Source organism: Oncorhynchus keta, chromosome 11, assembly GCF_023373465.1.
Source record: "Oncorhynchus keta strain PuntledgeMale-10-30-2019 chromosome 11, Oket_V2, whole genome shotgun sequence".
In the NCBI taxonomy this organism is placed as follows: domain Eukaryota; kingdom Metazoa; phylum Chordata; class Actinopteri; order Salmoniformes; family Salmonidae; genus Oncorhynchus; species Oncorhynchus keta.
This window is the reverse complement of record NC_068431.1, coordinates 28,430,760-28,458,615: the sequence shown is the minus strand read 5'-3', so window position 1 is coordinate 28,458,615 and position 27,856 is coordinate 28,430,760. Positions and strand designations below refer to the sequence as shown.

Below are 27,856 nucleotides of genomic sequence, written 5' to 3'. Positions count from 1 at the left end.
TAAAAGCGTCTGCTAAATGGCATATATATATATATATATTAATTACATTTTTGTAAATTGTTGGACATAAAATACTCTAAAAACACCAGCTCCAAGTATTCACATGCACAATCAAGAGATATATGGGGCAATAGGGTCATCTAGTGGTTAAAGTGTTGGACTAGTAACCCAAAGGTTGCAAGTTCGAATCCCTGAGCTGACAAGATACACATCTCTCGTTCTGCCCCTGAACAGGCAGCTAACCCACTGTTCCTGTTGGTATATTAGGCAGGCACTAATTGACTTGCCTAGGTTAAATAAAAATATGTGATTGTATACAAATATAAGCAATGTTTGAAATTACTATGTTTTAATCAAACGGTCTATCTGTTTGGGCTTCATGCGGTCAATTTGCAGTCTACAAATTATTTTTAATTATGTTCTGGCCCCCTGACCATCCGCTCAATAAAAATAATCGGCCCACGTGAATGTATTTGATGATCCCTGAACTAGGGGGGGGGGGGAGTGCCCCCTGTTGGCCTATCAAGACTTCTGCATTACAACTTTCTCAAGGAGGTGCTACTTTAGAATAACATTCTGCAAGGTAAATCAACTACCTTACTATGAAAGAACATCGTTCATTGTGTTTTTCTATGAGTGCATGTCTAATAAACCAACAGTAAAATAATAACCAATTTAGCACAATACTAATGTATCGTTTCCAGGAATGCACCCACCAGTACGCTAGGCGGTGCTAAACCTTGTACTTACAAATCAATGTAGAAGAAGACAAACATCATATTCGAAAGATGGCGGTGATCAAGGAAAAAGATGGGAGACCAGGGAAACAGCCAGGAAAGGAATCGCAGCCTTTGATTATTGCCAAAACTCCAGCAGAGGAGCAACGCTTGAAATTGGAGAGATTGATGAGAAACCCTGTAAGTGGCTGGGGAGGTTCGGGCCTTTGAGGATATCTTCAAATGGCACATGTTTATCTCCACAGCTAGCCAGGCTAACTAAGGACGTTAGCACCAGCGAATATGTGCTTAACGTTACGGTAGATAGAACAGTGTGTGACTATAGCAAGTATTTAGTTAATTTATCGTAAAAAGCTATGAATACTCACGTATGTTTGCAGGATAAACCTGCTCCTATCCCAGACCGACCGAAAGAATGGAACCCCCGGGCTCCTCCGGAGTTTGTGCGGGATGTGATGGGTAAGCCTGCAATTTGGCGGATGAATTTGTGAATTCTCAGGTAGCGGCAAGGGCATGTACGATTCCCTTGTTTTGCTGTCCAAGAGTAGAGCGAACCCTTGCAAGCGAGGCGTATGGACGCATTTTTCAAAAACACTAAAGCCTAAGCAATATGTTTTAAACCCACTAATGAGATATGTAATGAATCTTCTCCAGGCTCCAGTGCAGGAGCTGGCAGTGGAGAATTCCATGTGTACAGACACCTTCGCAGGCGAGAGTATCAGAGACAGGACTTCCTGGACAAGATGACTGAGAAGGTGGGCATTTTTTATTACAGGCTCCCTAAGGACACCCGACCACATCGTTTCTCATGGGAACCAATTTCTTTCAAGCGGTGGGGGTAACCACTAAGATTTTAATAATAAAATGTTCTTGCAGCAAAAGATGGATTTGGACTATCTTGACAAGGTGTCAGATAACCAACAGGCAGCTGATGAAAGAACAGCCAAACGCAGGAAGAAAAGGTTGGTGCAGTAATCATGGAGCCGCTAAATAAAATAAAAATGTATAGAGCATACATGGCCTTTATTCTTTGATTCTCTGCTGTAATCTCTATACTTGGTGATGGTTTATGTTACACATATGTATGTGTATTTCAGGGAAAAGCTGAAGCAGAAGAAGCTTATGGCAAAAAAAGCCAAGCAGGATGCCAACAAAGGTGAAGGTAAAAGGAAAAAAATGACATTTAAGTGATGGATTTTATTGAAACATGTTCCCTTCAGATGTTCAGAAGTGTGACAAAGAGCAAGTCCACAACTAGTTTTGCTATGGCCACCCTTACAAAAAAAATAATAGTTTTGAAACTACAGTAAAAGTGCAGTAACTGCTGTCGACTGTGGTATTTTGGACACAGTAATTGCAGTAGTAAAAAAATGTATTTTGGATGCGGTATTTGCAGCATACTGCAGTTATACTACACTGACTGCAATATTTTTCGTAAGGGCAGTGCAAGAGCCAAATTGTACTTGCATATTGTGCTAGAGAACAGGGCTAGGTTTCCCAATAGCATGGAACTTAAGCCTATGAGTGTTTTAATGATGCATTGTTTTTTTTACAGACATATGTAACATGCGTTTCCCAAAACATATTTTAATTTTAGTAATTTAGCAGAAGCTCTTATCCAGAGTAACTTACAGGAGCAATTAGGGTTAAGTGCCTTGCTCAAGGGCGCATTGACAGATGTGTCAGCCTTTTGGTTACTGGCCCAATGCTCTTAACTGCTAGGCTAGCACGTAGAGAATGCTCACTAAAGCCTTGTTCACACTGGCAGTTTGAAGTGACTCAAATTCTATTTTTGCATATTTAAATCTGATATTTTTTCCTATAGTCTGAATAGCCAAAGAGCACTTGGAATCAGATATTTCCAGCCAAATTTCAAACCACTCATAAATAAATCTGTTTCCTGGCCATGCAACTCTTCTGAACAGTCAACTAGGTTGTTAAAACTTTACAAACAAATGAGTGGTTTCTCGTCAGTTATCGTCACACCTGTGTACATTCCCCCTCAAGCAGACACCAAGACGGCCCTCAAGGAACTTCACTGGACTCGATGTAAACTGGAAACCATATATCCTGAGGCTGCATTCATTGTAGCTGGGGATTTTAACAAAGCAAATTTGAGGACAAGGCTACCTAAATTCTATCAGCATATTGATTGCACTACGCTTGGGTGTAATACACTTGATCATTGCTACTCTTAACTTCCGCGATGCACACAAAGCCCTCCCCCGCCCTCCCTTCGGCAAATCCGAACACGACTCCATTTTGCTCCTACTGTCTTATAGGCAGAAACTCAAATAGGATGTACCAGTGACTAGCACCATTCAACGCTGGTCTGACCAATTGGAACCCACGCTTCAAGATTCTTTTGATCACGTGGGCCGCGATATGTTCCGGTCAGCCTCAAATAACATTGATCTATACGCTGACTCAGTGAGTGAGTTTATAAAGAAGTGCATTGGAGATGTAGTTCCTCGGCATACACACCACGGACAAACTGAAATGGTCCACCCACACGAAGTGTGGCGCCTCTTCAACCTCAGGAGGCTAAAGAAATTTGGCTTATCACCCAAAAGTCTGACAAACCTTTAGATGCACAATCGAGAGCATCCTGTCGGGCTGTATCACAGCTTGGTACGGCAACTGCACTTCCCTCAACCGCAAGGCTATCCAGAGGGTAGTGAGGTCTGCACAACGTGTCACTGGGGGCAAACTACCTGCCCTCCATGACCCCTACAGCACCCATTGTCACAGGAAGGCCAAAAAGATCACCAAGGACAACAACCACCGCCTGTTCACACAGCTACCATCCAGAAAGCGAGGTTAGTACAGGTGCATCAAAGCTTGGACCGAGAGACTGAAACAGCTTCTATCTCAAGGCCATCAATCTGCTAAACAGGAATCACTAACTCAGAGGAGCTGCTGCCTACATTGAGATCTAATCACTGGACACTTTTTAATGAATGGATCACTAGTCACTTTAAACAATGACACTTTAATAATGTTTACATATCTTACATTACTCCGGTCATATTTTATACCATCTATTGCACCTTGCTTATGCCGCCCGGCCAACACTCTTCCATATACTTACATGTACATATTCTCCTCCATCCCTTTAGATTTGTGTGTAAAAGGTGGTAGTTGGGCAATTGTTAGATTACTTGTTAATATTACTGCACTGTCGGAACTAGAAGCACAAGCATTTTGCTACACTCGCATTAACATCTGCTTACCATGTGTATGTGACCAATAACATTTGATGTGCTAGCAAGCTAACCAACCAGCTAGCTAGCTAGTTGACTGTTGTGGTAAGCCAAAAAGGATTTGATTCAAAACATCTTATTCTTTGAGGCTCTAAAAGTGTTGTTACACTATGATTTTTGAACGTTCAAAGCAACTGGGATACTTCCAATGGCAGGCAATGACATCTTAGCTTACCACACAACTTTTGAGTGAGAAGCACTACCACCAATGACCCTATGCCACTGCATACATACCTAATAATATAATAATATGCCATTTAGCAGACGCTTTTATCCAAAGCGACTTACAGTCATGTGTGCATACATTCTACGTATGGGTGGTCCCGGGGATCGAACCCACTACCCTGGCGTTACAAGCGCCATGCTCTACCAACTGAGCTACAGAAGGACCTGCCATTACCATGACAACTAGTGTAGCAATGTCCGCAAATGACTAGTCTGAACACACAAATCCAATGTCTTTTCTGTTCGGACAGTCACTATTCCAAAAGGGATTTGAAAAACAAAACTGTTTTGATCATTAAGGCCTGCAGTGTGAACAAGGTTTAAGTGTGTTGTTGTATACAGAGTGAACAAAACATTAGGAACACCTTCCTAATATTGAGTTGCACTACATCCCCTTTTGCCATTAAAACTGTTGCGCATGATAAACCCAGCAGTGTTGCAGTTCTTGACACACTCAAACTGGTGCGACTGGCACCTACCATGCCCCGTTCAAAGGCGCTTAAATCTATTGTCTTGCCGGTTCACCCTCTGAATGGCACCCATACACAATCCATGTCTCAAAGCTTTAAAATCCTTCTTTAACCTGTCTCCTCTCCTTCATCTACCCTGATTGAAGTGAATTTAACAGGTGTAATCAGTAAGGAATCATAGCGTTCACCTGGTCAGTCTGTCATGGAAATAAGTGTTCCTAATTGTTTTGTGTGCACTGTGTATGTTAATATCGATAGGATCGAAAGAAGGCGACACTGCCTTCGGATCAGCTTTCTCTATTCACATTCTTACCCTCACATTAGAATGATTACACAATGCTGACAAATATTGGAAAAATAACTAAATGAAAATTATTTTAATATGATTGAAATATGTAGCCTATAAAAGCAATCTTGTAACATTAATGCAGTCATTGGTTTTCATTAGATCCTTTTTACATTTTTTTTACCTTGATTCGCTTGTTTATAACATTGCCATCTTCATATTTGTATTAAACTATGATGTTATCGATGGTCACAAAGAGACAGATACACAATTTGATCTGTGTTTGGCTGAGATCTTGTGTGTAAAGCATAGAGATAGAAAGTGAACTCCTCTTTGTATCTGCCATTATGGTATCTGTGACAGCATGGATAGCACCATTGAGGCCATCTCAATTTTAAAGCAGTACATTTTCTTTGGTTGTATTTATTATGGATCCCCCTTTTTTTTTCTGGTGTCCAGCAACATAAGACAGTTACGGTCTAAGGCGCTGCATCGCAGTGCTAGAGGCGTCACTACAGACCTGGGTTCGATCCCAGGCTGTGTCACAGCCGGCCGCGACCGAGAGACCCATGAGGCAGCGCACAATTGGCCCAGCATCGTCCGGCTTAGGGGAGGGTTTGGCCGGCCGCGATGTCCTTGTCCGATCGCGCTCTAGCAACCCTGGCGGGCCGGGCGCATGCATGCTGACTTCGGTCGCCAGTTGTACGCCGTTTCCGCCGACGCGTTGGTGAGGCTGGCTTTCGGGTTTTTAAAATGTTTTTTTCAACCTTTATTTAACTAGGCAAGAGAGTTAAGAACAAATTCTTATTTTCAATGACTGCCTAGGAACAGTGGGTTAACTGCCTTTTCAGGGGCAGAACGACAGATTTGTACCTTGTCAGCTCGGGGATTCGAACTTGCAACCTTTCGGTTTGCTTGGCAGGGTTGAGTTTCGGAGGTCACATGGCTCTCAAACTTCGCCTCTTCTGAGTCCGTACGGGAGTTGCAGCGATGGGAAAAGACTAACTACCAATTAGATACCGTAAAAAATTGTCCAATAACAAACACCCACCCAATTTGTTGCAGAGCATTTTGCTGTGGTGTGCTCTATTGAATAGAAAGAACCCTGTAGTTGCTGGCATGTGATGCCTAAGTTGCTAATATTACCAATGGAAAAAATAATTTAAAGTAGTTGGCAATATCAGTGGGTTTTGTGATGAACGAGCCAGCTAATTCAATGAATGATGGAGCTTTTTGCACAAAATGTCATTTTAAGGTGCTCCAAAGCTTTTTACTATAATTTGTCATTTATCTTTATTTCATAGTGTAGATTTATTTTTATTTGGTTTAATCACATGATTTCTCAAATTGCAGTTCAGTTGTGCAGACACTTATTTGCTATTCCTTTTTCCTCATCCCGCTCAGACAAACAATTTTTAAATTAAAATGTGTATTTAAGTTTTTACAGTATTTTTCTTAATGGGTGCATGCTTATTAGTAACTGGGATAAGCAATTTCATAAATGTGTCAAGTGCAGTGTCTGATTTCCGACCTGCCCTATGCCTGACTGCCTCTCGCTTTCGCTCGTGCAAGATGCAAGAGTTTCTGTTGTTTGAAGTAGCCTACGGTCACTATTCGGTCTCCTCCGTTGCAAAAATGCTGACTAGGAGTCGATTCTTAGTGAAATCTAAGCTTTACACCCAGAAATGGGAGTCGACACCGGGAGTCAAAGGGCAAGGAGTCGAGGAATCAATTCTTTTTGGAGTCTACTCTCCACTTCCAGGTAGTGGTGAATGACTCCGGCTCCTGCTCTGACTGAAATTTGACAAAACGGACCAAAATTAGCACAAGTGCTACAGCTGCAATGTCAGATGTGCGCACACACTAATTAACTGGGTGATTGATTATGAATGCATATGGAGCCGTCTGACAATGTATACTAACCTAAATATACAAGGCTAATTGGTAGCCTACGTCAGCCTAGCTGCCTAGGCAAATTGTATTTATTTTTGGAGTCTACTCTCCCACTACGGAGCGGCAGTGTAGCCTAGTGGTTAGTGTTGGATTAGTAACCGAAAGGTTGCAAGTTCAAATCCCTGAGCTGACAAGGAACAAATCTGTTGTTCTGCCCCTGAACAAGGCAGTTAACCCACTGTTCATGGCTGTCATTCAAAATAAGAATTTGTTCTTAACTGATTTGCCTAGTTAAATAAAAAAATGTAAATACACGTTGCTCACATACTTGATGTTTGCTAGCCTAGCATGGCTCTCGACTTGGTTTTTATAACGTCATTGATGACTTTAGCTTATAAATGTCCACACTCACCAAGATGATATTTGGTAGCTCATTTTAGCATAGTGGGGATTTTTACGGGTGTATTTTACCATCTTTAAACCAGAGAACGTGCAGAGTTATGCTCACTGTTGTACAGATAATGGAGGCATTTTGAAGGAGAGTGTGCGTTGGGAGGAGATGGAGACAGTTTGATATAAATGCATTCAGGTAGCAAAACAATTATCAATTTACACTACTGAAATTGGGATAGTATATCTACTACTTGAATCAAGTTGATAATACATTAATTTTAGCAAATATATTTTGACGGCTTTTTTTTCCCATTCACGTCGGTTACGCAATTGTACACAATTAGCGTGCCAGCCCTAGTGCCGATCATTGCCTGATTGCTCCCAACCCATAGAAATTCCCCACCCTCTTGACTACTTTTTAAATGGTGGAAGCCATCAATGGCAATCTCTTCTAAAAGGAGTTACAGCCATCTAGAGCCCGCTTTCTACCTCATGTTGTCAAGTGACTTGGGAATGCAAAATATAATCTAACGACACACTTGGCTGTTCTACGAGTGGTCTGATGCATTTGTTAGATTACAAGTGCAATGTTATTAACGATGGTTTTGGGAAACCGATCAGAGATGTTAACGTTTCTAAACCCGGTGCAGTACAGTTTCTTAGTGGAAAATGGTCATGGTAAAAAGTTATGGCAGAAGAGACTGATTTTGACTATTTTTGGTGTCCCCTTTCTTTAGATTCTGAGAAGTCCTCCTCCAGCAGTGAAGAGGACGACCAGGAGAGGGAGGCTGAGGATGATGCAGAGGCGCCCAGTTTCGTCATGGGGAAGAGATGAATGCATGGCTCCAGGTCATGAGACATGCTCCAAGATGAAATTGAACAGTGGGACAACATCTAATACCAGTTCAGAAGTCAACACAGCCAAGCAACACAGCTTAGCTTTGATCAATGTCATGGATTTGAGACATTATCTGAGAGTGAACCAAGGGAGATAAGCCTCTGTTAGGTAACTGCTGTTCTTCCCAACTTGTGGTTGTAGTTAGATTCTTTGAATTGAGGATGACAAAGCTGGGTTGTATTCATTAGGCACCAAATGGTCTGTAACAGGGAGGGACTACCTGAACTTGAAATAAGACTGGCTCGTTTTTGTTTTTCGTTGCAAAAAACCTTTTGCTACAGTGTGCCCTGATGAATATGATTATCAAGGTGTTAATTTCATGCATGTCTCTACTTTGAAACTTGTTGTGTGATAGCGTCATTTCTCACATTTTATTTTATACTATGCTTGTATATATTTTTCATAGACATCTGGGAAGAATTGGGCCTATATTTGCTGTATTTTACCCCAATATAATCTTCTGGAATGTATTACTAAATGATAACCCAATTTCACTAGATATACAATTACTTTAGGTAGCACTTTCAAGCTATTTCCACAATACTCAGCAGGACATAATACTCATAGGGGTCACTACACTCATTCCACCCTCCGTGTGAAATTCATTTGGGGAAGGATAATAGAATTGGTCTAGTATTTGTAACAAGAGTAGTCTAGTACTAGTATTTGTAGTCTTTAATGGAATGAGTTTTGAACTAGTTTGCTGGTATAGCATACCTTTTGACCTTGACTTGCAAATCGGCGGTTCCATTGTACAACAAGATTGGTGTAATGCTTTATTTTCCTTCCTCAAATATGTGTATTGTTGATTGCCAACAATCACCCACAGGACTATCACCCACAGTTACTCAGTTTTCACACCTGCCAGACCGGTTCGGTGGCTATTGTCAAGGGTCCTCCAGTGACATCTCTACAGTTTTACATAAATGAGGAATCAGGTTTTGTCCTAATTTGAAAAACGCATCCTACACCGTTTAATCTCTGTATCAAGTCCTATAGTAAGTGTTTGACCTGAATAGGATAACTTACTTTTTCCCCCTACTGAACTTATGTGAAAGTTGAGTATACACTATATATACAAAAGTATGTGGACACCTCAAATGAGTGGATTTGGCTATTTCAGCCACCTGTTGCTGACAGGTGTATAAAATCAAGCACACAGCCATGCAATCTCAGTAGACAAACATTGGCAGTAGAATGGCCTTACTGAAGAGCTTAGTGACTTTCAACATGGCACAGTCATAGGATGCCACCTTTCTAACAAGTCAGTTTGTTAAATTACTGTCCTGCTAGAGCTGCCCTGGTCAACTGTAAGTGCTGTTATTGTGAAGTGGAAAAATCTAGACACAACGGCCCAGCCGCAAAGTCGTAGGCCACACAAGCTCACAGAACTCTGTCCTCGGTTGCAACACACCTTACGTCTGGAAGCAACGTCAGCACAAGCACTGTTTGTCAGGAGCTTAATGAAATGGGTTTCCATGGCCGAGCAGCCGCACACAAGCCTAAGGTACCATGTGCAGTGGCAAGCGTTGATTGGAGTGGTGTCAAGCTTGCCGCCATTGGACTCTGGAGTGATGAACCACGCTTCACCATCTGGCAGTCCGACGGACGAATCTGGGTTTGGCGGATGCCAGGAGAACGCTACCTGCCCCAATGCATTGAGCCAACTGTATAGTTTGGTGGAAGAGGAATAATGGTCATTGTTTGGGCTAGGCCCCTTAGTCCTGTTGAAAAACAAATGATAGTCCCATTAAGCACAAACCAGATGGGATGGTGTATCGCTGCAGAATGCTGTTGTAGCCATGCTGGTTACGTGTGCCTTGAATTCTAAATAATTCACAGACACCAGCAAGCCACCTCCTCCATGCTTCACGGTGGGAATCACTAGGCTACCCTGGGGCGGCAGGGTTGCAAGTTCAAACCCCTGAGCTGACGTGGTACAAATCTGTCGTTCTGCCCCTGAACAGGCAGTTAACCCACTGTTCCTAGTCCGTCATTGAAAATAAGAATTTGTTCTTAACTGACTTGCCTGGTCAAATGAAGGTAAAATAATATAAACATGTGGAGATCATCCGTTCACCTACTCTGCATCTCACAAAGACAGAGGTTCGATCCAAAAATCTCAAATTTGGACTCAGACCAAAGGACAGATTTCTACTGGTCTAATGTCCGTTGCTTGTGTTTCTTGGCCCAAGCAAGACTCTTCTTCTTATTGGTGTCCTTATTTTGTGGTTTCTTTGCGGCAATTCAACCATGAAGGCCCGGTTCACTCAGTCTCCACTGAACAGTTGAGGTTGAGATGTGTCTGTGACTTGAACTCTGAAGCATTTATTTGGGCTGCAATTTCTGAGGCTGGTAACTAATGAACTTATCCTCTGCAGTGGGGGTAACTCTGGGTCTTCCTTTACTGTGGCGGTCCTCATGACATCCAGTTTAATCAGCGCTTGGTTTTTGCGACTGCACTTAAAGAAACTTTCAAAATGTTCCGCATTGACTTACCTTCATGTCTTAAAGTAATGATGGACTGTCGTTTCTCTTTGCTTATTTGAGCTGTTCTTGCCGCAATATGGACTTAGCCCTATCTGGTAAAAGACCATCTTCTGTATACCACCCCTACCATGTCACAACACAACGGATTGACTCAAACACAGTAAGGAGGAAAGAAATTCTACAAATGTACTTTTAACAAGGCACACCTGTTAATTTAAATGCATTCCAGGTGGCTACCTCATGAAGCTGGTTGAGAGAATGCCAAGATTGTGCAAATCTGTCATCAAGGCAAAGGGTGGCTTCTTTGAAGAATCAAAAATATATTGTGATTTGTTTTAACACTTTTTTGGTTACTACATGATTCCATGTGTGTTTTGTCTTCACTGTTATTCTAAAATGTAAAAATAAAAACCCTTGAATGAGTAGATGTGTGAACTTTTGACTGGTATTGTGTGTATATATATATATATATATATATATATATATATATACATATATATATAATTATTTTTTTTAAAACAAATGAAGCCCTTTTAGGGGGTTGGCACAAAACTACACTGACTTTTCCATTTAGTTACTTTACAGCCTTTTTCTAAAATTGATTAAATAAAAAATCCTCATTCATCTCCACACAATACTCTCATGGAACAGGTTTTAAATATGTTAGCAAATTGATTAAAAAAAATAGTATTCAAACCCTTTTGCTATGAGAATCTAAATTGAGCTCCGGTTTCCATTGATCATCCTTGAGCTGCTTCTACAACTTGATTGGAGTCCACCTGTGGTAAATTCAATGGATTGGACATGATTTGGAAAGGCTGACACCTGTCTATATAAGTTCCCACAGTTGACTGCATATCAGAGCAAAAACCAAGCCATGAGGTTGAAGGAAGTGTTCGTAGAGCTCCGAGGTGGGATTGTCAAGGCACAGATCTGGGGAAGGATACCAAAAACATTCTGCAGCATTGAAGGTCCCCAAGAACACAGTGGCATCCATCATTCTTAGATGGAAGAAGTTTGGAAACGCAAAGACTCATCCTAGAGCTGGCCGCCTGGCCAAACTGAGCAATCGGGGGAGAAGGACTTTGGTCAGGCAGTTGACCAAGAACCTGATTGTCAGTCTGACAGAGCTCCAGAGTAACTCTGTGGAGATGGGAAAACCTTCCAGAAGGACAACCATCTCTGCAGCACTCCACCAGTCAGGTTTTTATGGTCGAGGTGCCAGACCGAAGCCATTCCTCAGTAAAAGGCAGCCCACTTGGAGTTTGCCAAAAGGCAGTTAAAGGACTCACAGAGCAGGAGAAACAAGATTCTCTGGTCTGATGAAACCAAGATTGAACTCTTTGGCCTGAATGCCAAGCGTCACATCTTGAGGAAACCTGGCACCATCCCTACGGTGAAGCATGATGGTGGCAGACGTTTTTCAACGGCAGGGACTGGGAGACTAGTCAGGATCGAGGACAAGAATGGAGCAAAGTACGGAGATCCTTGATGAAAACCTGTTTCAGAGTTCTCAGGACCTCAGACTGGGGTGAAGGTTCACCTTCCAACAGAACAACGACCCTAACACAGCCAAGACAATGCAGGAGTGGCTTCGGGACAAGTCTCTGAATGTCCTTGAGCGGCCCAGCCAGAGCCCAGACTTGAACATTTCTGGAGAGACCTGAAAATAGCTGTGCAGCGACGCTACCCATCCAACCTGACAGAGCTTGAGAGGATCTGCAGAGAATAATGGGAGAAACTCCCCAAATACAGGTTGTGCCAAGCTTGTAGCATCATACCCAAGAAGACTTGAGGCTGTAATCGCTGCAAAGGTGCTTCAACTAAGTACTGAATAAATGGTCTGAATACTTATGTAAATGTAATATTTCCGTTATTTATTTTTAATAAATCTGCTAGATTGAGGGGGGGGAGTGTAATCAATTTTAGAATAAGGCTGTAACGTAACAAAATGTGGAAAACGGAGAACACCATCGTGTTCGTGAGGGTCAAACATATTAGTTTGGTAGTCCAAATCATACCGATGTTTTCGTGAGAAGACCAAAAAATCTTTTCACGGAATGTCTCATGGTCTGACAAATACCGCTGTAGCTCGGCCACCTTCCACAGCAGATGTATTTTTTAATTTTTTTATTTTACTAGGCAAATCAGTTAAGAACAAATTCTTATTTTCAATGACTGCCTAGGAACAGTGGGTTAACTGCCTGTTCAGGGGCAGAATGACAGATTTGTACCTTATCAGCTCGGGGATTTGAACTTGCAACCTTTCGGTTACTAGTCCAACGCTCTAACCACTAGGCTACCATGCCGCCCCAGATGTAGGAGGCAGCCATAGGTGGATGCAGTGGATTGAGACGTTTATCTCTTGTTTAAACTGACAGATTTAACCCCCTAAATACAGGTTGGAAAACCTGTATTCATATGGTTAATATTTCTACTTCACCTACAATTTGAGAGGAGAATCAATTACTACCCACTCTGCACAGACGTCAATTCAACGTCTATTCCACATTGGTTCAACGTCATTTCATTGAAATGACGTGGAAACAACATTGATTCAACCAGTGTGTGGTCAGTTGGTAGGTATAGTGTTCAGATCCAATTGGCATGACTGAACATAGTGTGACCTCTCATACAGTTTGTTGCACAATAACATGACCTCTCTCACTGGTTTAGCCAGTATTAAGAAATCGGGCCATTATTTATTAAGTGCAACATGATCAAACATGACATGTGTCTCTATTTAAAAATATATTGCTGGGAAGTTGGATAGAAAGTCCATAACAGTGGGCCTTGCTTTTTATACAACCTTCTAGTTCCACTCGACACACCCTAAAGGTGAGTGTTGGAACGTTTCAGGGAAAAGCAGTATCTGTAAAACAAAGAGGATTTTAGATAAGAACCTTTTCTATGTCATTCTAATGATCAAATTAGCTTTTCTATGTATTTATCTTTGTCCTTTCACAGTTTTATCAGTCAACAACACTCCTGCAATAACACCTTCCATCTTGGCTGGGAAACTAACCTCCAATTCAGTGATACTGATGCCTCCAAGGTGTTACTTCGACAGTCTGAAAAATGCGTCCTGCTCTTCTGCTACCTGTGAAATATGGCTGGTACCGGCAATAGATACAGGTACTGGAATTCTCTTTTTTCAAAGGAAATATAAAACCATATGGCACACAGGAAGAGCAATTGAACATTCTTACATCTTTGATTTATAAATAAAAAGACATGCAATGTCAACATTTTAGAAAGTTTGGGTGCACCGAAGTTACTACAGTATGAAGTACTTCACATACAGAAAGAACAAATAAAAAGAAAGGACAGAATTGAATTTTTGTTATTTCTTATTCTACATCCTTGTTACTGCTCTACAGGAGGCAGCACTTTTGATGCCGACAACACGAATTCCAACATTGACAATTGACAGCCTCTCATGATCTGCCCACCTTCTCTTCCAATGCCTCGAATAACTACCCCCCCCCTTGTAGCAGTATACTCCAGGGCTGGCTCTGATGGGAACTGTTCCAATATTAACTGTAATGGAGTATTGCCTGTTGATACCATTGCCAGATCAGAACCCCTCCTTCACCCCAATGCATTCATTGACTTTGGATCTAAGTTGAAGTACCATTTTGTGGATTCAATGCAACCAACCTTAATTATGACCTTCAAGAATATGATAATATGTCTTCTCCTTTCTCAGATTTAAGTGTTCCCAGCGAACTAGACAGTTGTTGCAGTTGTCTCTGGTCCAGCAACATCACTCTTTACTCTTGTAAGTGCTTCCCATACATTTTCTAAAACTTTACAGTCAATCGGAAATGTCCTTGTACCTCTGCTTAACTTAAAAACAATACCATTGTCTATTCCTCCAGTGAAAAACCCTGATAGCATTAATGATGTTCTTGCGGGAAGGTCGGCGGCCATGACTGTCATAACATCTATTCTGTGTGCCTTCTTGGCCTTGCTGCTGCTGCTCATCATGATTATCTACATAACCTACCACTTTTCCCAGTTGAATTTCATAGACATCGGGACCATTGTTGGGAAGTTCTATGTAATGCCACATTATGCCCAAAACAACAGGTCCAGGAGTTGTGCTTGTTGGTTCATAATGGTTTAAAATAGGGATGGAGATGGTCCAGCTGCTGACGTGTGTATCTAAACTCAGCAAAAAAAGAAACATCCTCTCACTGTCAACTGCGTTTATTTTCAGCAAACTTAACATGTGTAAATATTTGTATGAACATAACAAGATTCAACAACTGAGCCATAAACTGAACAAGTTCCACAGACATGTGACTAACAAAAATTGAATAATGTGTCCTTGAACAAACGGGGCGTCAAAATCAAAAGTAACAGTCAGTATCTGGTGTGGCCACCAGCTGCATTAAGTACTGCAGTGCATCTCCTCCTCGTGGACTGCACCAGATTTGCCCGTTTTTGCTGTGAGATGTTACCCCACTCTTTGACACCTGCAAGTTCCCAGACATTTCTGGGGGGAATGGCCCTAGCCCTCACCCTCCGATCCAACAGGTCCAAGATGTGCTCAATGGGATTGAGATCCGGGCTCTTCGCTGGCCATGGCAGAACACTGACATTCCTGTCATATAGGAAATCACACACAGAACGAGCAGTATGGCTGGTGGCATTGTCATGCTGGAGGGTCATGTCAGGATGAGCCTGTAGGAAGGGTACCACATGAGGGATGAGGATGTCTTCCCTGTAACGCACAGCGTTGAGATTGACTGCAATGACAACAAGCTCAGTCCAATGATGCTGTGACACACCGCCCCAGACCATGACGTACCCTCCACCTCCAAATCGATCCCACTCCAGAGTACAGGCCTCGGTGTAACGCTCATTCTTTCGACGATAAACGTGAATTCGACCATCACCCTGGTGAGACAAAATCGCGACACGCCAGTGAAGAGCACTTTTTTGCCAGTCCTGTCTGGTCCAGTGACGGTGGGTTTGTGCCCATAGGCGACGTTGTTGCTGGTGATGTCTGGTGAGGACCTGCCTTACAACAGGCCTACAAGCCCTCAGTCCAGCCTCTCTCAACCTATTGTGGACAGTCTGAGCACTGATGGAGGGATTGTGCGTTCCTGGTGTAACTCGGGCAATTGTTGCCATCCTGTACCTGTCCCGCAGGTGTGATGTTCAGATGTACCCATCCTATGCAGGTGTTACACGTGGTCTACCACTGCGAGGACGATCAGTTGTCCGTCCTGTCTCCCCGTAGGTCTGTTTCAGGTGTCTCACAGTACAGACATTACCATTTATTGTACTGGCCATGTCTGCAGTCCTCATGCCTCCTTGCAGCATGCCTAAGGCACATTCACGCAGATGAGCAGGGACCCTGGGCATCTTTCTTTTGGTGTTTTTCAGAGTCAGTAGAAAGGCTTTTGTGTCCTAAGTTTTCATAACTGTGACCTTAATTGCCTACCGTCTGTAAGCTGTTAGTGTCTTAACGACTGTTCCACGTGTGCATGTTCATTGTTTATGGGTCATTGAACAAGCATGGGAAACAGTGTTTAAACCCTTTACAATGAAGATCTGTGAAGTTATTTGGATTTTTACAAATTATCTTTGAAAGACGGTCCTGAAAAGGGGAAGTATCTTTTTTTGCTGAGTTTATCTGGATTTGACTGTCCATTTCCATAGTCTGCTGTGTAGCATGTATCTAATATGCTACCTGACATTAATTGATTTTTCCAACCCTCTATGTCCTCTGCAGTTGCTTTCGGATGGAGAAACAGACCATCCAATTTCCATTATCATTGCGCATGTATGCCACTCACAGCTTGAAGGATCCGTCCCCCTATGTAAACCCTGCTTATGAGAATGAGCCACAGAGAACCACAGCCTCCCGTGTCCAAAATTCCACTAACCCAATTAGGCTCAAGAGCTACACTGACTATGATTTGCCAAAACCAGCCACAGAATTGTAGTGAGGGTTTGAAAGAGGAAAATGTTGCATTTAGTGGTCCATTCATGATCAATATGTTTATGATATTACGGCTGGGGGAGAATGCAAATTAATAACTAGTTTGATGGCTATTTAGAGGTCTACTTTTGTTGTTTCATTAAAAATAACTTGAGTTGAGCCATGTTTAAAATACAATGCTGAATGTCACATATTATAGGCTACATGTATTTGGAGGCAATGATTGGGTGCACCAAGTGAATCAAGCTTATTTAACCTCATATTAGTTGTATTTTTATATTTTTACAATAATTAAAATAGAAAGGGAAGAACATAATAATAACAACCCATTTCTCTCATGTCCCCTATATGGCGTCATCATTACTGTGTAATGTGTAAACACACCTGGTGTGTTCAGATTTGCAGCATTAATGTACAGTAAGCCCCCAAGCCCTTTTGGGGCCGTAAGCAAAATGTTGTTCCCCATAGGAGAACCCTTTGAAAAACAATTTTTGGTTCCAGGTAGAACCCTTTTGGGTTCCATGTAAAACCCTTCCCACAGAGGGTTCTATATGGAACCCAAAAGGGTTATATATGGAACCCAAAAGGGTTATACCTGGAACCAAAAAGCGTTCTCCTATGGAGACAGCTGAAGAACCCTTTTTTCTAGGTGTATACAAGTTTTAGATAGCTGGCTAGACTAACCTACCAACTGAATTTTTTTGAGCTGATATGGGCTACTTGATTGACTGTCAGTGACTGACATAACAAAGGGGGAAACTGTTGATGCACGAGAGGTCTTCTCTGGTCCAAAAAGTTGGTCCCGAATGGACCCAAGGACAATCAGACCCGCACCCTTACTGACTCAATCAATAAAAAAGGGGGTGGACTCGGGCCCAAACAGAACAATCAGACCCAAACCCGAATGGACCCTAGGACAACCAGTCCTAGATCCCGTACCCTAACAAGTCCGGCTCTAGACCAGACCCGATTGGACCAAAGTGACAAAATGATGTTTTTCAGCCAAATTCTAACTTTCAGCACTTTGTGACATCGGCTGATGTCAAAAGGGCTTGATAAATACATTTGATTGGTTGATTGATTGCCCTTCTGGTTAACAATATATATTTAAATGTTGGCTAGGCCTTCTATAACTCAATAAATTCACTTTATTAGCATAAAATAAATATGCTATAGGCAATGTAGAGCCATGGTCGGGTCCACTCGGGTCTGTCAGCTGTAGTTACATAGACCCAAGACCCGATGACAATCAAACAGGACCTGATCCAGACAGAGGGACAAGTTAGAATTCTGGACCTGGACCCGCTCGGGTCTCAGGCATTCTGGTTCAGGTAGACCTTTATGATGCAGAAACACATTTTGAAACATCACCTTGTGTATTCTACTATTCTAACTCTCAACACTAAGTTTTGTATATATTTTTGGTGGCGGGACCCAAATTGGCCGCCTATATCGCTTATGCATGTCTGGCCCTGAGTAAAAGTATGGAAGTATATTTTGTAGGAATGTATTAATCTTATATTATGATTGGAGGCTTACGATTTTGTGGTTATAATTTAGCAAATTTAATTATACTTTTCAAGTTTTGTCCTTGACAAACGTTTGATAGCGTTTCTCTGGGAACTCCCACAGACTACTAATGTAACACCTACAGTTTTAGGGTACTGTACATATACTCATACTGGCATTTATTTATTTTGTAGGAATTTATTAATCTTATATTATGATTGGAGACTTACGATTTAGTGGTTATAATTTAGCAAATGTAATTATACTTTAAAAGTTTTGTCCTTGACAAACGTTTGATAGCGTTTCCCTGGGAACTGTTAACTCCCACAGACTACTAACGTAACACCTACAGTTTTAGTTCACCTGCACACACCACAGAGAAGGCACGGTAACTTACTGGAAAATATATTTTGTCGAGCGAAATAATAATAGTAGAAACATCGGGGGCACATTTTTGACAGTATCAACCTCAAAATATCTGCGATGGCTTGGACGTACATGTTATCATATACATCTATCTTAAGTGTAGTTATGTTCGGAGTCCGACCGCAAAGTAAGTGTTACAGCCAAGCCTATATGTTTCGGGGGAGGTAGTGATAACAAACATTGTCCAAGTTAATCTTTTAAATCTTTTAATATGCCGACATTTTTTGAATAGACCTAATATTTTATTTTATTCTAACCACCCTTCACGTATAAACAGGCTATCATGTTGAAAGAATGCTCTTAATTTAGTTTTTATTATATTTAAGTTATTGAAAATAGGCTATCACTAATAAAGATCAAAGTGTTACAAGACCCAAATCAATGTTTGATGATCGTAAACAGAATACTTAACAATACTTTATAGCTTTATGTAGCCATACTGGTTAGCGTTTTTATTAGCAGATTGAATGATTCGATTTGGTCTTATCAATATCAATTGCTAAGCTAAAATTGATAAATGCTGTTGATGTAGAACAGGTCATAGAATCGTTTTTAGGACAGTTTTACTCCATAAATTATGTTTTTGGGCAACATTAAAAGAGCACGAACAGGTGAAGGATGGTTACTTGAATATAAGTGTTTGTTTTTAGTTGGATGTGAAATGTGTCCTTATTCCAAACATGCCCTTCAATATTTTTCGAAAGGAAAAATTCCTCTTGGATGATAAATAATAGGATAGACTGGTTTTTCAGGAAAATGGACATGGGGCTTTCTCCTGCTCAGGGTGCTTACCCCCACATATTTTACTGTTCAACCTTAACAGATGTTTGCAGTGCAAATGTTGTCTGTATACACCATGGCCTAGCTCCTCATTGAGCCACTACATGTGTGTGGGATTTTCACTATCCAAAACAAGAAATTAGATTTCTATGCACTTTTACTGCAGCATCAGAGATCAGTACAGCTAGTTATGATATTAATAGTCACTGTAGTGAATACAATTATCCATATGAAAGTAATGACAATCTGAGAAAGCATAATTAGGCCTTTCTACAGTAATTATCATTTGAGCATGTATTGTCCTCCAATTGTCTGAGACTAGGGACAGATTCAATAATTTTGTAACATGACAAGACTGGGAGGAAAAACAAGAGTCATGTTTCTTATGCTCTCCCACAGATAGCATCCAAACCCTGTAGTAAAAAGTAGAACATCGTTTTCCTGTTCTGTTTGTGTAGTTGTGTCTCTGGATCATATTCCTGAGATTCTCCCCTATGAGGCAAGCGGCAGGGTAACCAGCACTACCATTGTGCTGGGCCAGCCTCTGTGCTACTTCAACACACTGACCCAGCTCAAATGCAGTCAAAGCACCTGTCAAGTATGGGCTGCCATCGCCTCTGGACCAGGTAGGTCTCAACTGGATGTGGCAAAGTATTTAAAGACATCGAGGGACCGTATCTTAACTTTGATACAATCATTAATATTGATTCATCCATCAGATTACAATTCCAGTGCAGCTAAATCAAAATCAAATCAGATACTAGATAGATGTACGATTGTCCAGCCCATTGATCATTTTGTCTTTTTTCATGGCCCTTTTGCACATCAGGCATCAACAACTTTGACATTGACAAGCTGGTAGCAGTACAGATCGTCAGTGCCTCTCCATACCCTATTGCCTTCAGCAGCCAGACTAATAGAATGTACTTTGTCACCAAATTGGGTCGCCCTAAGGACTTCCCCTGTGGCCAGTTGCCTGGCATCAAGTACTTCAGAGTAGGTGCGGAGGGCAACTGCACCAACACCAACTGCAATGGGATCCTACCTCCGGGTTCCACTGTCAGGTATCAATACCATAGCAATATACATCAAGGATGCTTTTGTCATTGACAGTCTTGAAAGCAACCGACTTTTAACAGCTCGGAATGTCTAAATCCCAACTAATTGAAAAGTATAATTGATGGATTTGTTGTGGTCTTTTTAAGGTCAGTCGTGTAAATGTGTATTTTCTTATTGTTCAGGGTGAAGTACATCCTCATTGATCCAGTCTCCAGAGGAGTGGTCTCAGAGTCTAAATGGTCATATCCCATTTTTCTAACATCAAGTAAGATAAAGCCACTAAAATAAATTATGAACATTATTATTACACAGATATAGCCTATAATCAGCACAAGATGTTTAACGGTTGTTACACTTGGGGGAGCTAATAGCCCTGGCCTGAATTGAAAAGGGTTTATTGTGTTCCCTCTTAAAGGCAAATTTTAGTCAGAGGTAAAAAAACATTTTTTAAAGTATTCTCTGTCTGTGCAGCGAGGTCCTGGTCCTCCATAGATGAGTGGACAGGGAAGCGCTCTGGGGGAATGGTGGTCATCACAGTGATCTCTTCCTGTCTGCTGGCTGTCCTGCTACTGCTGCTGGGAGCTGTGCTGCTACTAGATGGGTGAGGCACACACGTATTTGACATTTTAGTCATTTAGCAGATGCTCTGATCGAGAGCGACTTAAAATTCATGCCATACAATACAATACCATATCCAGAGTTTACCCTGGGATGTTTTTCAGCAGCGGGGGCAAAGCTAGTAGGGGGATATTTGTTTTTGTAGAATGACTGTGAGAAGGTCACTTCTGGTGACTTTTTGCAATGGACATTCTATTCCAAAATGCATGAAAATGTAATTACTTTGAACCAATCTGAAATATAATTGACCCTTTAAAAGCATTATAACCTGTAGCCCAAGTGATGCAGCATATATGTTTTAAATAATTAGGCTGCAGCATAGGGTTGCCCATCTAAATTTACCTAATAGAAAACCACCAAAGGACTCTGAATGCATCAAAAGCTTTTAAAATGTCTTTAATTGCCACCGCTCACTCTGTTTGCTACAAATATACATTGTAACTTGTCACTCTGAACTTAAAAGTGTGTGTGTGTGTGTGTGTGTGTGTGTGTGTGTGTGTGTGTGTGTGTGTGTGTGTGTGTGTGTGTGTGTGTGTGTGTGTGTGTGTGTGTGTGTGTGTGTGTGTGTGTGTGTGTAGTACATACATACATACATACATACATACATACATACATACATACATACATACATACATACATACATACATACATACATACATACATACATACATACATACATACATACATACATACATACATACATACATACATACATACATACATACATACATACATACATACATACATACATACATACATACATACATACATACATACATACATACATACATACATACATACAGTTGAAGTTGGAAGTTTACATACACTTAGGTTGGAGTCCATTAAAACTTGTTTTTCAACCACTCCTTATTTACAAACTATAGTTTTGGCATGTCAGTTAGGACATCTACTTTGTGCATGACACAAGTAATCTTTCCAACAATTGTTTACAGACAGATTATTTCACTTATAATTCACTGTATCACACTTCCAGTGGGTCAGACATTTACATACACTAAGTTGACTGTGCTTTTAAACAGCTTGGAAAATTCCAGAAAATTAGAAGCTTTAGAAGCTTGAGTCAATAGGAGGTGTACCTGTGGATGTATTTCTAGGCCTACCTTCAAACTCAGTGCCTCTGCTTGACAAACAATAGTACGCAAGTATAAAACCATGGGACCACGCAGCCGTCATAACACTCAGGAAGGAGACGCGTTCTGTCTCCTAGAGATGAAAGTACTTTGGTGCGAAAAGTTCAAATCAATCCCAGAACAAAAGCAAAGGACCTTGTGAAGATGCTGGAGGAAACACTCAGCAAGGAAGAAGCCACTGCTCCAAAACTGCCATAAAAAAAACCAGACTATGGTTTGCAACTGCACATAGAGACAAAGATTGTACTTTTTGGAGAAATGTCTTCTGGTCTGATGAAACAAAAATAGAACTGTTTAGCCATAATGACCATCGTTATGTTTGGAGGAAAACGGGGGAGGCTTGCAAAGAACACCATCCCAACCGTGAAGAACGGGGGTGGCAGCATCATGTTGTGGGTTGCTTTGCTGCAAGAAGGACAGGTGCACTTCACAAAATAGATGGCTTCATGAGGAAGGAAAATTATGTGGATATATTGAAGCAACATCTCAAGACATCAGTCAGGAAGTTAAAGCTTGGTCGCAAATGGGTCTTCCAAATGGGCAATGACCCCAAGCATACTTCCAAAGTTGTGGCAAAATGGCTTAAGGACAACAGTCAAGGTATTGGAGTGGCCATCACAAAGCCCTGACCTCAATCCCATAGAAAATTTGTGGGCAGAGCTGAAAAAGCGTGTGCGAGCAAGGAGGCCTACAAACCTGACTCAGTTACACCAGCTCTGTCAGGAGGAATGGGCCGAAATTCACACCACTTATTGTGGGAAGCTTGTGGAAGGCTACCCAACAGGTTTGACCCAAGTTAAACAATTTAAAGGCAATGCTACCAAATACTAATTGAGTGTATGTAAACTTCTGACCCACTGGGAATGTGATTAAAGAAATAAAAGCTTGAATAAATAATTATCTCTACTATTATTCTGACATGTCACATTCTTAAAATAAAGTGGTGATCCTAACTGACCTAAAACACTGAATTTTTACTGGGATTAAATGTCAGGAATTGTGAAAAACTGAGTTTAAATGTATTTGGCCAAGGTGTATGTAAACTTCTGACTTCAACGGTACATACAGTACTAGTCAAATGTTTTCACACACCTAATCATTCAAGGGTTTCTTTACTTTTACTATTTTTTACATTGTAGAATAAAATTGAAGACATCAAAACTATGAAATAACACATGGAATCATGTAGTAACCAAAAAAGTGTTAAACAAATCAAAATACATTTTACAGTCTTCAAAGTAGTCACCCTTTGCCTTGATGACAGCTTTGCACACTATTGTTATTCTATCAACCAGCTTAATGGGGAATGCTTTTTCGACAATCTTGAAGGAGTTCCCACATATGCTGAGCAATTGTTGGCTGCTTTTTTTCACTCTGTGGTCCAACTCATCCCAAACCATCTCAATTGGGTTCAGGTCGGGTGATTGTGGAAGACATCATCTGATGCTGCACTCCATCACTCTCCTTCTCGTGACATAGCCCTTACACAGCCTCTAGGTGTGTTTTGGGTCATTGTCCTGTTGAAAAACAAATGATATTCCCACTAAGCGCAAACCAGATGGGATGGCGTATCGCTGCAGAATGCTGTGGTAGCCATGCTGGTTAAGAGTGCCTTGAATTCTAAATAAATCACTGACAGTGTCACCAGCAAAGCACCATCACACCTCCTCCATGCTTCACATGCGGAGGTCATCCGTTCACCTATTCTGCGTCTCACAAAGACACAGCGGTTGGAACCAACAATCTCAAATTTGGACTCATCAGACCGAAGGACAGATTTCCACTGGTCTAATGCCCATTGCTTGTGTCTCTTGGCACAAGCAAGTCTCTCATTATTATTGGTGTCCTTTAGAAGGCCTGATTCAATCAGTCTCCTCTGAACAGTTGATGTTGAGATGCGTCTCTGACTTGAACTCTGTGAAGCATTTATTTGGGCTGTAATTTCTGAGGCTGGTAACTCTAATGAACTTATCCTCTGCAGTGGAGGTAACTCTGTGTCTTCCTTTCCTGTGGCGGTCCTCATAGCGCTTGATAGTTTCTTCAAGTGCAGTCACAAAAACCTTCAAAGTTCTTGAAATGTTCCGCATTGACTTACCTTCATGTCTTAAAGTAATGATGGACGGTCGTTTCTCTTTGCTTATTTTAGATGTACTTCTGTATACTACCCCTACCTTGTCACAACACAACTGATTGGCGCAAACGCAGTAAGGAGGAAAGAAATTCCACAAATTAACATTTAACAAGGTACACCTTTTAATTGAAATGCATTTCAGGTGACTACCTCATGAAGCTGGTTGATGCTGGTGCAAAGCTTTCATCAAGGCAAAGGGTGGCAACTTTGAAGAATCTTAGATATAAAATATATTTTGATTTGTTTAACACTTTTTTGGTTACTACATGATTCCATATGTGTTATTTCATAGATTTGATGTCTTCACTATTATGCTACAATGTAGAAAATAGTAAAAAATAAAGAAAAACCCTGTAATGAGTAGGTGTGCCACACTTTTGAATGGTAATGTATATATTGAAAATGTTTTATATTTATTAGATTTTGGGGAGTGGCGTCAACATGCTAAATTATTATTGGGGATACACTGCTATACCATAGTAGCACATATCCTAGGAAATAGAATTTTCACCCTACCTTGCTCAACACAAATATGACTTCAAGGCACTGGCAGCATTGGGGTTAGAAATGACAAAAATGTTGTACTGATCTGAGAATGTGGTTGCATATAAACATGTCAGCCTTATGAGAAAAGTTGTGCTTCCTGCCTTTCCCTTAACACAGTTTGGGATCATTCCGTGGAGGCCATGACATCACCACTGGACCTGGGATACTGGGACAATACTCATACTAACTTCCTCCACTCTCAGACCAGTACAGCACTCCTCAAGACATTTCTGTGACCATTGATGTGGACACTTCACTGTGCATCTAGCAGAGACCTAGGATGGAAAGATACATATGGTTAAACCTTATGTTAATGTTCTGATGCCATTTCTACATGAACATTGCCTTGCAAAAGTTTTCAGACCCCTTGGATTTCCTCACATAATTTTTGTGTTACAAAGTGGGATTAAAATAGATGTAATTGTCATTTTTTGTTAACAATCTACACAAAATACTCTGTCAAAGTCGAAGAAAAATGCAAACATTTCTTAATTAATCAAATGTAGATAGACGTTGCATCAGTATTCACCTCCCTGAGTCCATACACATTTGACAACACTAACATCTGTGAGTCTTCTTGGGTAAGTCTCTAAGAGCTTTGCACACCTGGAATGTGCAATATTTACATATTATTATTTTCAAAATTCTTCAAGCTCTGTCAGAATAGTGGCTAAACAGACATTTTCTTTCCATAGTATTTCAAACAGATCTAAGTCAAAACTGTAACTTGGCCACTTAGGAATATTCACTGACTTCTTAGTAAGCAACTCCAGTGTAGATTTGGCTTTGTGTTGTAGTTTATTGTCCTGCTGAAAGGTGAAATCCTCTCACAGCCTTAACTCCATCCTGTTTAATTTTATCCTGAAAAACTCCCCAATATTTGCCGATGCAACCACCACCATGCTTGAAAATAAGGAGGCAGTTACTAAGTGATGTGTTGAATTTAGGCCAGAAAGTGTATTCCTTTACCAGGTTAATGTCCTTGTCCCATCGTGCTCTAGCGACTCCTGTGGCGGGCTGTGCGCATGCACGCTGACACGGTTAGCAGTTGGACGGTGTTTCCTCCGACACATTGGGGCGACTGGCTTCCGGGTTAAGCGAGCAGTGTGTCAAGAAGCAGTGCGGCTTGGCAGGGTCGTGCTTCGGGAGGACGCATGGCTCTCGACCTTCACCTCTCCCGAGTCCGTACGGGAGTTGCAGCAATGGGACAAGACTGTATCTACCAATTTTGGGGTAAAAAGTACAATAAATTAAATAATAATATCGGTCTGATCTAAGGGTAAGCTTTTCACCCACAGTAAGCACGTGGATTTTATATTATCTAATCTACCTATAAGACAGATGGGTTCCAGCAGAGCTATAATGCCTATTGAAAGTCTACACGCTCCTTGCACAGTTGTCACATTCGAAAAAATAATTAATTAAAAATAGTAGGTGAAGTTGGAGTTCATCATGTGGGAGCTCAGAAATGATAGACTAGTTTACCACTAGTAATTACGAGTTGGAGGGGTGTTCAAGTGGATTTTTCCCAGTCGTATGCTCGTATTTAAGAATTGACTAGACATTATGAACAAAGCAAAAATATCCTCTGGAACCCTCTTCCCAATAGGTAAAGGTCCGAAACTTCTGTGCATGTGTGAGATTCTCTACTTTACGCACAGATTTGAATAAGATTCTACCTACTTTGCACTACTGTTGGGGCAACAGACAGTATATCATAAATGTTTTGTTGTGTATTTTACCCCCTTTTTCTCCCCAATTTCGTGATATCCAATTGCCTCAAGCACAGCGATACAGTGCCTTAGAAGGCTGCGACTCACAGGTGGCATTCCATTGTTTTTGTCAAAATTGCTCAAGCTCAGTGGTTGGGAATCATTGATGTACAGAAATATTCAAAACTTGTCTCTGATTTTCAAGCAGATTTAAATCAGGACTGAGTCTGGACCACTCAGGAACACTCAACAGCACTTGGAAAACCATTCGGGTGTGTCTTTGGCAATAAAATGTGTATTGTCTCGCTGAAAAATAAAACTCCACCCAAGGGTATATATTCAGAAGTCTGAGGCAGGTTTTCCTCTAACTTTTTACTTGGGTTTAGCTTCTTTCATATTTCTTTTGATCCTAACAAACTCCCTTGTCCCTGCTGGTGACACGCATACCAATAACATGATGCTGCTACCATAATAATTGAAAATACAGAGTATCAACAACATTACATTCACTCCACATTACTGGACTGTATGAAAATATGTGAAAAGATGGAAGTTTGTGTTGAAAAAAATTACACTCCAAATAATCTATTCTGTTTGCAACAAGGCTGTTAAGTAATACTAGAAGACAACTTGTAGGAAGTGAACATTTAGGTCTAAATTTAAAAACTTCAGATGTGATGGGTTAAATCCAATACAACACAGAGTGAAACCTGTATTTTCAAGTATTGTGGTGGCAGCATCATGTTATGGGTATGCTTGCCACCGGCAGGGACTGAGGAGTTGTCTGAATATCTAACCCTGGGATAGAGCGGGACAATTCCACACATTTTTCTGCCAAAAACAGACCAGAATGGCTTTCCAAGTTGTGTTGCTTAGTGCTCCAGTCTCAGTCCTGACTTAAATTTGCTTGAAAATCACAGACAATGTTTGAATATTGCAGTCCATCAATGATTCCTAACCAAATTCAGCCTACTGAGCTTGAGCAATGTTGACAAAACCAATCGATATACAGTATTTTTTACTCTACAAGTTGTGCAAAGTTGTTAGAATCTTATTCAAAATGATTCACAGCTGTAATGGCTGCCTGAGGTGCTTCCACCATCACAAAATATTAATGATTGGGTGTGAGAACATACACAATCAATACATCATAGTTAATAATAATAATAATAATAATTGGAAAATGCTCTATAATTTTCTTTCACTTTGAAAATGTCAAGTAGGCTGTGTAGATCGGTAGCAAAAGCTTTACCCGTTTTAGATCCCGTTTTAGATTTAAATTAAGGCAGCAAAATGTGACTGCAAGAGGTGTA

At 41.0% G+C, this 27,856-nt stretch overlaps 2 protein-coding genes across 3 annotated transcripts; both read left to right on the top strand.

The window, feature by feature from the left end:
- The first annotated feature begins 748 nt into the window (after nt 1-748).
- On the top strand, nt 749-11,078 carry LOC118390013 (PRKR-interacting protein 1 homolog). Of its 2 annotated transcripts, none has more exons than XM_035780124.2 (6): nt 749-917; nt 1,118-1,196; nt 1,392-1,492; nt 1,614-1,699; nt 1,835-1,893; nt 8,005-11,078. In XM_035780124.2, the coding sequence occupies exons 1-6, from the start codon at nt 789-791 to the stop codon at nt 8,100-8,102; spliced, it is 552 nt and encodes a 183-aa protein (XP_035636017.1). In that variant the 5' UTR covers nt 749-788; the 3' UTR covers nt 8,103-11,078. The 2 variants fall into 2 exon arrangements, with proteins under 2 accessions (XP_035636017.1, XP_035636016.1); XM_035780123.2 differs by having other exon boundaries at nt 1,835-1,899.
- Nucleotides 11,079-18,456: 7,378 nt separating this feature from the next.
- Nucleotides 18,457-25,258, top strand: LOC118390012 (uroplakin-3b-like). The gene is made up of 6 exons (XM_035780122.2): nt 18,457-18,673; nt 19,785-19,952; nt 20,156-20,390; nt 20,568-20,650; nt 20,857-20,986; nt 24,949-25,258. The coding sequence occupies exons 1-6, from the start codon at nt 18,604-18,606 to the stop codon at nt 25,016-25,018; spliced, it is 756 nt and encodes a 251-aa protein (XP_035636015.1). The 5' UTR covers nt 18,457-18,603; the 3' UTR covers nt 25,019-25,258.
- Nucleotides 25,259-27,856: the final 2,598 nt, after the last annotated feature.